This window comes from Leptonotus elevatus, chromosome 9 (genome assembly GCF_054856555.1).
Source record: "Leptonotus elevatus isolate MCC_2025b chromosome 9, RoL_Lele_1.0, whole genome shotgun sequence".
In the NCBI taxonomy this organism is placed as follows: domain Eukaryota; kingdom Metazoa; phylum Chordata; class Actinopteri; order Syngnathiformes; family Syngnathidae; genus Leptonotus; species Leptonotus elevatus.
In genome coordinates, this window is record NC_141247.1 from 26,038,491 (window position 1) to 26,049,283 (window position 10,793).

Below are 10,793 nucleotides of genomic sequence, written 5' to 3' on the forward strand. Positions count from 1 at the left end.
TGTGTCTTCAAATCCCAACCCGACACCCGTCATGTCGTTTCAGAGCCCGACCGTGCCTGGAAACCTTATTTGACGTCGTGACGTCACATTGTTTTGATTTGGAGGCGCCAGCCACGTGTTGACAGTCAACAGCGGCCTGTCACGTGACTGCCGGAGGGGGCGTGGCTTTCCCCAGCAGAACCTGAAGGAACCGCAAGCAGCAGGTGAGTTCAAGGTCCCGCTTTTGACTTTGCGGGTGTCGATAGACAAATGATGATGATGATGATGATGATGATTGTGATTTCCAGCATTACGATAGTGCGCGCGTGACGTCATAACCTTGAAACTTTAACGATGACGTCTTGCGAGCCTTATTTGAAACTCTTGACTTGAAATGACAACCCGCGCATGGAACCCAAATTGAAAACACAACATTTTGAATTGACACGAACAATAGCTGAAACCTTGACAAATGCAAAAAAAAGAAAAGAAAAGAAGGTCAAAACCTTAACCTTGACTTGAAAATGTCTCCTTGGGACCCAATTTGAAAGTCGAACCTTGTTTTTTGAATTGGGCCCCACTTGGACACATTTTCCGAATGCACGCTTCTGCCAAAAAGTCTCCGCCACCGATCATGAAGGAGCTTGCCGATGACGTCACGACGTTAATGTCGTATCCGTTCCATTTTTAGTGGTGAAAACAAAACACTTGTGTTCCCCCCACTTTTGAACTTTAGTCGTCTTAGCAAATGATTTGCATTCATTTGGGCGCACATGGACCAATCAGCTCGCAGTGGGCGGAGCCACGTCAGCGCGCTCTCTTGCTTTCCCAACCACGTGGCGAGGGAGGTGGCCGTTGCCGTGGTAACGCCCCTGGGCGCCAGCCTGGGAAACCCCGCAGGCAGGAGCCTGCTGCGCACCGAAGCGCAGGTGAGTGGAGCGCGTGTGTGCGCGCGTGCGTGCGCGCGTGCTTGTTATTGCCCTGCTGCCGATTTGGCAGCCTGTCGTGAATTTGCAATTTGTGCCTCAGGTGAAGTGGACGATGGAGGTTCTGTGCTTCAGTCTGAGCCTCCCGCTGGACTGCGACGCGGTGCGCGTGTGCGTGGACGTCTACGCGCACTGGCTGACGGTGCTGGTGTCCCCGCGAGACTCCATCCCACCGCCGCTGGTCAAGGAGCCCAACCTTTACGTCCAGAAGATCCTCAGACACCTGCGCGCCTTATTCCTGCCCAGGTACGCCACCACGGAACACAAAATCCCAAGACCTCGACTCACAAGTGCCGCACCGCGCCGGTTTTTCCAGTTACGAGCTGCGGCTCGGCCATTTTGTATTTTGCATTGCGAGTACTGGTTTGGCTGGGGGCGGCTGATTTGAGTTGCAAGCTCGGTCACGGATTGAACTAAACTCGTACGCGGAGGTCGTCCGGACGGACCGGGACTCATTGGAGGGTCTGTGACTCCGACGTGTTCAGGTCAGACCGATCCAGTCCGGCCTACGCGCCCGTCTGCCAGCGTGTGCTGGCTGCAGTTCAGCTGCTGGCCAGAGAGGGCGCCGGCATGAGCGGGGACACCTGGGAGATGCTGCTTCACTTCCTGCTGTGCATCAACCAATCAGTGCTGGCCACGCCCACCTCTGCACGTAAGCGCTCATCCCTTCATCCATTCCGACATTCATTGCCCCTCTTATCGACTCATTCTTTCTGTCATGCAATTCATTCATTCATTCATTTCATGAATTCCTCTATCTATTTATTCACCCATTCATCGATCACAAATCCAGTCAGATTTAGACAACTTCATTCGTTCATTCATTCATCATTATTTCACTCTTCATCAATTCATGCATGCATTCATGTAGCCATGCATCGATCATCCATGAATCCATCATCCCTTCATTCATCCACCCAATTATTCACCATCCATCCAGTTACCCATTCAGTCATGCACTCATCCATTTCGATACATCAATTAATGATCCATTCCTCCTCATTCACCCATTCATCATCCATTCATCTTGCATCCCTGTCTCCATTCAGCCACATGTCAACCGTTGTCCCTGCCATCCATGGAGGTCCTGTTCCAGGTCAGTCTGGTGTCCTGCTCCCGCTGTTTCCCACCTCGGTCCTTGTGGCTGTCGTGGAGACAGATGATGACCACGTGGCGGTTTCAGCCTGCCGTATTGGACCAGTGGACACGGGTTGTCTCCGCTCTGACGTCCAGGTGAGCGGCCGTCAGCTTCATCCGTCCTCCGGACCAGGACGCAGGACCGTCATCGCCCCCTTTGCGCGTGCAGGTTGCTGCGTCTGAGTCTCGGTCCTGCCTTCCCTCGATTTGAGGTCCCAGATGAGGACGCCGCTCTAATCCCTGAAGACATGAGCCACCAGGTCACCCTCCAGACCTGGTTGAGGTTTCTGCATTTGCTTAGGTAATGCATCATGATCATCATCTCCATCCTGTGGTCTTCAAATGTCCTTCACAAGTCAAAATGCTCCCGTGTCCCTCCCTCAGCAACCCTGCAGACCTGAAGCGTCCACCGCTTGGCGTCCCAGCTCCGCAGGCCCAGCAGGACGTCTTCCTCACAGCCATGTCGACCATCAGTCGACTGGTGGATGCCTTTCTGGGTACTCAACACAAACCGAAGAGTCAAAACCAAGAAGCAACAATTTTGTGGATCACATCCAGACCTCGTGATGGTTGACTCGTGTCCCTGCAGGTGTCTCTGTGGTCTGCGGGGAACCAGGGGAGCACATGCTGATAAACACGGGTAGTAATCTGACCGTCACTCGTGCCTTTTTCCTGACCTCACATTACGTGTCTTCTCTTCTTTTTCTTGTTGCGTCCCTCCAGGACTTCCAACCAGAATCCATTTTAGAGACCGCCTACCTTCTCTCGGTAAAAGCCAGTTGATCACAAGCGATGGTTTCCAATCAATGAATTCATACATGAATAAGAGGAGCCTTTTCGTCCACATTTCGTGGCACTGATCCAAGTTCAAGTTTTTCTTCTTCAGGTGTTGCCGTCACGCGAAGTCCTTTCAAAGACAGACTGCCGTCCTACGGTAGGCAACAACGCCTCAGCTCCGAGCCTTCTGATTGGTCAGTTAGGTCAACATTTGGACAACTTTTCTGGGGTCCCCTCAGGTGTCTCGCGTCCCCGTTCTGGAAGTGCTCCTCCGACCCCCTTCAACATACTGAGCGTGCCCAGCAAATCGCCGCCGCCGCCGCACGCTCGACAGAAGACGTCAAACCTTTCCAAGGCTGCCGCGAAACCTCAAATAGTTTCTTCGCAAGTGAATAGACGCCGCACGTCTTTCCCTGTCCGCGTGTCCTCGTCACATGTCTTGTGTTGGTATCTCCTCGTCTCAGATATCCCCATCTCTCCATTTGTGGAAGTCTTCTTCTGGTCCTCCCGCATTCTCCTGGGTGTTGTACTCGTCCCCCCGCGGCCCCCCGTCCCCTCTGAGGGCCAGCGTGGACTCTCTCCTTCACGTGTTTGGCTTCTGCCTGTTTGATGCCGCCCTCGTTGACAAAGAGTCCCGGGGCCCTAGTGGTTTGTATGCAGTCCAAAACCTCTCCCAGAAGGCTGCTGTGTGTGCACGGTAACAGAAAGTGTACGTGTCATGTCAGCGCGTTGGGAAGACGGACGAGCTGAGGCCTGCGGCACACTTTGTCGGATCTTCTCCTGCAAGAAAACCTCCGACGATGTCCTTCCTGTGTACCTGTCCAGGTGCGTTACTGTTTGTCTTCCCGAGGGTGGAGCTACGACTCGCTCGTCCGAATAGTTTATCAACTGGCCTCCTGAAATGTGGATGTCCTGAACAAAGAACTTTTGAAGTCACGTGGAAGACTTGTTTTAGAGCAGACGACTCATTGAAGGCTTGAAAACATTTGATAAAGATTTGATTCAGGGCTTGCCTAAGACTTGCGCAAAACGCAAAGACTTGTCAAAGATGTGATGAAGAATTGAATATTTGTGAAAAGTTTTAATGACTGTTGATGATTAAAACTTGCGGCGAATCAGTTGACAACCCATCGAAGACCTGATTCAAAGTGAAAAGATTGACAGAAACCAATTTTCAAAGACTGAAAAGTCAAAGATTCAGAGACTCAAAGTGTCATCAGGAATCTTTGAAACCTGGTGATTTGTCATTGGGTCAAGTGATGTCCTCAATTGCGCTTCCGCTGTCCAGGTTCTATGCGGTCCTCCTTCAGGGTCTGCGGGTGTGTGAAAACGTGAGCCCTGCGGTCGTGTCCTCCATCCTGCTCCACTCGTCCTCGTTGTTCCGCTGTGACCTCGCTGGAGTCAACCTGCTGCTCCCGTCCTTCATCCGTGTCTTGGAGAAGGTTCTGCTGCAAAGGTGCCACCGCCACAAAACCGCAATGCAACTTGACACAATGAAGCCGCCTTATTGGCCCGGATTACAGTAAACGCTTGGTCATGGAACAAATTCAACTGCGACTGTGAGACAAGGCGATGATGTGCGATGAGGACTTTTCTTTGTCTCAGGGAAATGCGGAGCTTCCAAGCCTTCGCCAGCCAGGCAGACTTGCGGCGGGCGGCCATCTCGGCGCTGATGTCACTGTTGCCCCTCCCCCAGCAGTTTGGACCAGTCCAGCTGGCGGTAGACGACCTTTCACCTCTTGTCACTTGATGTCTTTTCATGTCCACATCACGTGTCTTGTCACGTCCACATATCCGCATGGTGTGTCCGTTGGTGTCCACGTCCTCACGCGTCCACGTCATGCTTGGTCATGTCAGGTGACTTTGAATTCTCTCCCCAGTCAACATGGTTGCCTTCCGCTAACGCTAACGTTGAGCTACGATTGCGTCCTCAGCCGCTGCGGGATGCCGGTGAGGATGAGGTCGCCACAGGAAGCTTTCAGTCGCTGAAGCCCCGCCTGGTCACGGTGGCGATTGGTTCCCTGCAGACGGAGACTGACGGCACCAACACGCAGATGCTGCTAGGTTGGGCGGCCGCGCGTTTCCATTGGTTGAATGACGTCTGCCCCCGTTTACTGTTTTTTTCTGCAGCGGCCATCTTGACCCTGGTTCAGGACTGCGCTCTGACGGAGGCTGAGGGACAAGCTCACCAGGCGAGAAAAAGTCACTCCGCTGGGCACGGCAGGAGCAAACACGCCAACGGATCCAGTGAGTTGACGGCGTCCCCCTGCCCGCAATTTTGCAGATCACCTCGTGCCTACTGTGCTGTGTTTTCATGGCAACCAGCCGACCAATCAGTCACGGCGGCCGCCCTGTGGGTGGACATTGTGCGTCTGCTGACTCAACATCTGACTGCCCAGTGGAGGGACGACACAGCGGTTTGCCTGGTGGCCACGGAGGTTTTGGCAGGACTGGCCAGGGTGAAGGTGGCCGTGGCCGAACAGGAAAAGAAGCGAGTGGTCGCCTCCATCTGTCGCTACATCGAGTTCCAGTGCGGTCGTCCTTCTCCGCTTCACTCCAGGGATCTGCATTCCATCATTGTGGCGGCCTTCCACTGCCTCAGCACCTGGATTACAAGGCACCACGACATCTTGGAGGACCAGGTCTCCCCCGAGAACTTGCTGTCGTGCGTTAACTAGCCGCCTAGTAGTTAAGCTAGCATTCGCGCCTGCGCGTGTATCCTTGTCCATGTCTAGGAGTGCTTGCTGGAGCTTCTGGAGATTGTGGAGCTCGGCGTGTCCGGTAGCAAGTCCAGGCAGGAAGAAGAAGTACGACGTCGAGACCAGAAAGAACTGAATCCCGTCTCTCTGCGAGTAAAGGAAGCGGCTGAGGCCACGCTAAATTGGTGAGGAAAACAAACGCACCCCAGCATTGCAACAACAATTTTTTGAAACTTCTTGAGGACTTCAAGAATGCCAAAGAAATGTGTTCTAAAGATTTGTGGAAGACCTTTGTCTACCGTATGTCTCTGTTGGAGAGTTGTTGAGGACTTCATGAAGACTTGCAGAATGGTTGTTGAAGATTTGTGGAAATGTTCTTTTTCTTGAATTGTGATGACTTTTGAGGAGTTGATGAAGACTTGTGGAATATTGGGGGGGGACTTGGTGAAAACTTATGGAAGCTTCTTGAAGACCTTCATCTTTGTCTCCATGAAAGACTTGATGAAGACATGAAGATCAAATTAAAAAAACATTTTCCAGGATACAGGAGGACTTGTAGAATCCAAGTTGAAACCTGTCGAAGACTTTAACGTTGATCTTTGGATCCAATGAAGACTCGTTGATGACGTGGGTGTGAAAAAACTTGTCCAAGACTTGTTGAAGAATGTTGAGTCCACTTAACCAAGACCAAGTGAACTTGACCGGGTCCACGTTGCAAAAAAGTTGTGACCACAGAGCTTCAGGAAGCTTCCTGGTCTCACATGTCTCATCTTGTCCACGTGTCAGCATCATGCAGGTGTCCGGAGCATCCCCGTCCTTTGGAAGCCTTTTGGACGAGGACACACTGATTGGCTGCTCTGGTATGAGTGACAGAATCCTGAGGAAGTTCCGATATTTTGCTTTGGATGCTTCTGTGATCCTGGGAATTCTAGAACAAGATCAAGGACCTCAACAAGGTGTGTTGTCGGGATCCACAAGGTCCAGGATACATTTGTTGCAGATAAACAAAACAACAAATTGATATCTTCTGACAGTTTTTCTCGGAATAATTGACGTGTGCAGGTTCTGCACCATGCCCGTCGCTCATGGTGCTGATCCGAGGACAGTTTTCACATCGCTCCTGGACGCTCCAGCACCGCCTTCAGCCCAGAGAAGAAAAACCCAGCCCAAAGGTGTCTGAGAACATAACACATCACTCTGCACTGAAGGTCTGACCAATTCATCTTCATTGTTCTGTGCAGGAAGCAGGAAGCCATCGGGAACGCGGAGGCGGTGAAGGCCCGGCGCATGGTGGGACATCACACTGCTGGTCTGGTGTCCAAAGGCCGGCGCCTCTGGAAAACATCAACATGGGTCTTTTGGTTGAGGCAGACATAAGCATCCCCGACCTGTGGGAAGGCCTGACTGAGGAGGTGAGACCCTTGCGGGGTGGCTTTGGTGCAGAAGATGCTCCGGGTCCGGGGCTTTCACGGCCTGCTCGGAGGACAGGTACAGAAAATACTGTGGGGCCAGATGCCTTTGAAATTTGCTGGTGGTCAGGAGCAGAACCCGTTGCTAATTAAAGTGCAAACATTGCCGGCAGTTCAGAGGTAGAGCCCGCAAAAGAGGAGAGTGCCGGAGAAGCTAATGTTTGAGGTGCAGAAGATGTTGTGTGTCGGGTGCATTCGGCGCCAGCTGGTGGATCAGGAGCAGAAGTTACTGGAGGTTCAGGGGCAAAAATGGCAGGCGTGAAGGGCGGAATGGGTCTGGTGCAGAAGATGCTGGCGGTTGTGTGCCATCAGAACTTGCTAGGCAGTAAAGTACAGAAGGTACTGTGGGGCCAAGTACTTTTCGAACCTGCTAGGAGATCAGGTACAGAAGGTGCCGTTGGAATTGGCTTCGGCCCACTTGCGGAATATACCACGGCCGGGCTGGGTGAGGTGTCTTCAGACTTTTGGAGTGGTAGAGCTGTGGAAAGAATCTGCCATTGCGTTCTGTCAGGTGAAACAGCATTTGGATCGCCTCCGAGCAACTTTGGAGCGACAGCAGCGGGCGGAGGCGGAGCTCCGGCGGACTGTTGCCATGACCACTTATGCACCTCCTCCTCATCCTCATCTTCGTCCTGCCACTTGCGTCCAGACTGCGAGGCTCTTCCTGTCCCACTTGGGCCTGGTGACTCCTGAGACCCTGAAGGTACACAAGCCAGCATTAAAGCCTAAAGCTTGGAATCCAAACTTGAAACCCTAACCCAGGCTTGAGATATAAACCCTGGTTTGAAACCCTAACCCTTTGCACTCCCGGTGGAGGATCTTGGCAGCGGGGGTGCTCCGGCTCAGTTGGTGTCTCTGGACTCGTCATTGCCAGGATTCTGTGAGGACCTGAGACGTTTAGACCGGCTCCCGTTCAGAACCCAGGACTCCGCCTTCATCTTCTACATGAGGGCAGGACAGAAAACTGCAACTGAGGTCTCTGTTGTCCTACTTTGCTTTGGAACCCTAACTTGAATCCTGAAGCTAATGTTTGTTTGTTTTTTGTCCCTTTTGTAGATTTTAGGAAACGTGGAGTCACGTGACAACGTGTCCCGTCACTTCCTGGACTTCCTGTCCAATTTGGGCTGGCCGGTGGCAGCGGCGGGACGCGGTCGCCACGAGGTCCTCGGTTAGCATTAGCGTTGACGTGAGGCTTCGCCGGGCGTGATCAACCGACGGGTCACCAAAGGTTTTTCCTTCCTTCCTTCCTTCCGCTTAGCAGAATTCACGGCCGCGCTGGGACAAAGCGGCGGAGGCGCGTTCGATGGCAACCGCTTCGTCCTCAAGTACGAGGACACTCTGACGGACGTCACCTTTGTCGTTCCCTCGTCATCGTCGCACGGTCAGGATGCAAAATCACGCAATCGCTCTCATCCTTTGTGCTTGGGGCTGCCCCTTGAAACCCAACTTGAAAAGCTAAGCCAGGCTTAAAACCCTACTTTGAAGCCTAACCTAGTCTTGAAACCCTATTTTGGAACCCTAACTTGAAAACCTAAGACAGGAACTTGAAGACTGTCTCTTGAAACCCTAACCCAAGGTTGGAACCCTATGGCTTGTTCCCAAGAATCCCCAAACTGTCTTGAAATCTTGTCCCGAAACCTTAGTCCTTGAAACTTTACTGGTAAAACCTTACTCATCATCGCAGTCAGTGACTTTTCCTACTTTGTGTGTGTTTGCAGATGATTGGTCAAAGTGCTGGAAAGAGGCGGAGTCTGAGGTTCAAAGGTCTGCTGAAGACCGGCACAAATCCAAGATGATGATCGTGTGGGTGGAACGCTTGGAGGACATAGGTAAGCGTCTTCATTTTCGCCATCGTCATCATCGTCATCATCGTCATCATCGTCAAGTGGTCATTCTGAGTGATGACGTCACCTGTTTGTTTTTTAGAGGCGTTCCCTGTTGGGGAGCTGAACAAAAGCTGGTAAAACGAGGAGCAATGCCGACACCCGGTGGTCGCGAGCGAGTATTGCACTCACTAAACACCCACTTGCCCGTCTGCCTGTCTGTCTGCCTGTCTGTCTATTCGTGCGTGCGTGCGTCAGCGCACGGGAGATCCACATGGTGTTGGTCCACGGCATGCGGAGCGGCCTCTTCCGGATCGTCACGCGTGGGAATTCCGGCAGGAAGTCCATTTTGCTTCCGCCGCTGGTGGACGGCATCGTCGTCAGCAAGCGCAGTCTTGGTCCAGCTCTTACAACCTTCACCATATCATGAACACTTCAAACTCGGGATGCACGATAATATCGGTGGCCGCTAATTATCGGCAATTATCCACCAATTTGACGTCAAACAGGTCAACCAGAAGGAAATTCGCCGATAATAATAGACTTGCCATCGCGTTGGTCCATTTGTTGTTTGCTCAAGTTGTGCCCACCTCCTCAACCCCTCCCCTCTCCAATTTGTGACGTCATAATGCGCACGACGGGCCTCGTGTTGACACAAGACGCATCATCTTTCTTTATCGTGTCTCCCCAAAATATTACCCTCGCAGTTTTTGTTGCATTTTTAAAACATGACTTTTGTTTTGTCAAGCTCAAAATGAGTTCCTGGTTGTCTTCGAAGGAAAGATCTCAACTCAAATTCATACATGCAATCTTTCGATGTGTTTGTACAAGTTAGATTTATCGGAGGACGGCAAAGTAAATTTGGGTTTAAAGCAATTTGACAAACAATTATCGGTTATCCACATCGGCACTTTCGAAATGAAATTGGTTTATCGGCATCGGTTGAAAATAGCATTATCGTGTATCCCGACTTCAAACTCAAAACCTTGGCTTGAAACGCGAAGTCTGTCTTAAGATGTCACTTTGACAATTGAACTTGAAACCCTAACAGCTTTTTGAAACCAAAATCCTCATTCGAAACCCCAACAAAGGCTTTAAACCTAACCCTGGTTTGAAGCCCTCATTTGAACCTCCAACCCCAACACAAGCGCCAAAGCCTTACTTGAAACCATAAACAAGGTTGAAGGCTCATTTAAAAACCTACCCCTTGCTGAACCCTGACTTGATTTGAAAGCCCAGCATGTTTTGAATCCTTATCGAACCCTCAAACCTTGACTTGAAGCCCTACTTTCCCGCTGACTTCTCGTCTTGTCTTGTGCTGATGTCAGGCCCGTTAGTGACGGAGACGTTGCTGAACGGTTGCCGTCGGCGACAGCTGTGCGGCGACCCCGCCCCCCCGCCGCACGTCAACAGGAAGTCCCTGATCGGCGACATGATCGGTCGCTACCGCAGCCGCCGCTCGGAGCCCGCCGACTTCTACGGCGCCTTATTTCAACAAGCCTGAACCTCGGCGAGTCACCTGACAGCACCGCCTCACCTGATTGGACCCAACCGCCGCCTGCTTCCTCATTTGCGACGTGGATGCGCCAGGAGGAAAATGTCATCATTGATCATCACAATCCATCCGTCAAACGATTCGGGGACGGTTCCATTTCAAAGTGGACCGATTGGGTTCGCTTCCGTGCGTTCGCGTCTTTTGAATCACAAAAGATTTTGTTTAGAATTGATCAGTATAAATAATCATGTCTGTCACAATCAAATCATTTTTTCTCAGTATATGTGTATGTACACGCACGCACACGCACACGCACACACATCACGGGCGACATTTTATGTCCCACGCATGATCTATTGTTGCAAATGAATGGGATGAGTGAGTTCAACAATAAAACAAAAAGAAGCGTAAACATTCTGATTGGTCCT

The 10,793-nt window shown here is 51.6% G+C and overlaps 2 protein-coding genes across 6 annotated transcripts in view; one reads left to right on the forward strand and one right to left on the reverse strand.

The window, feature by feature from the left end:
* Nucleotides 1-10,793, reverse strand: part of matn4 (matrilin 4) — a 35,120-nt gene that overhangs the window by 23,745 nt on the left and 582 nt on the right. The window lies entirely within an intron of this gene.
* On the forward strand, nt 61-10,777 carry LOC147168991 (ral GTPase-activating protein subunit beta-like). 5 transcript variants are annotated; one of them, XM_086084775.1, is made up of 30 exons: nt 64-203; nt 716-908; nt 1,009-1,211; nt 1,451-1,617; nt 2,015-2,198; nt 2,272-2,403; nt 2,487-2,599; nt 2,692-2,742; nt 2,826-2,870; nt 2,989-3,036; nt 3,119-3,267; nt 3,344-3,527; nt 3,605-3,704; nt 4,168-4,335; nt 4,485-4,599; nt 4,814-4,943; nt 5,010-5,126; nt 5,205-5,521; nt 5,615-5,763; nt 6,365-6,534; nt 6,641-6,750; nt 6,820-6,990; nt 7,559-7,750; nt 7,864-8,022; nt 8,104-8,215; nt 8,306-8,428; nt 8,766-8,876; nt 8,974-9,007; nt 9,129-9,268; nt 10,199-10,777. In XM_086084775.1, the coding sequence occupies exons 2-30, from the start codon at nt 753-755 to the stop codon at nt 10,372-10,374; spliced, it is 4,026 nt and encodes a 1,341-aa protein (XP_085940901.1). In that variant the 5' UTR covers nt 64-203; nt 716-752; the 3' UTR covers nt 10,375-10,777. The 5 variants fall into 5 exon arrangements, 4 of the variants coding, with proteins under 4 accessions (XP_085940899.1, XP_085940900.1, XP_085940901.1 ...); XM_086084777.1 differs by having other exon boundaries at nt 8,309-8,428; XM_086084773.1 differs by having other exon boundaries at nt 63-203; nt 5,010-5,521.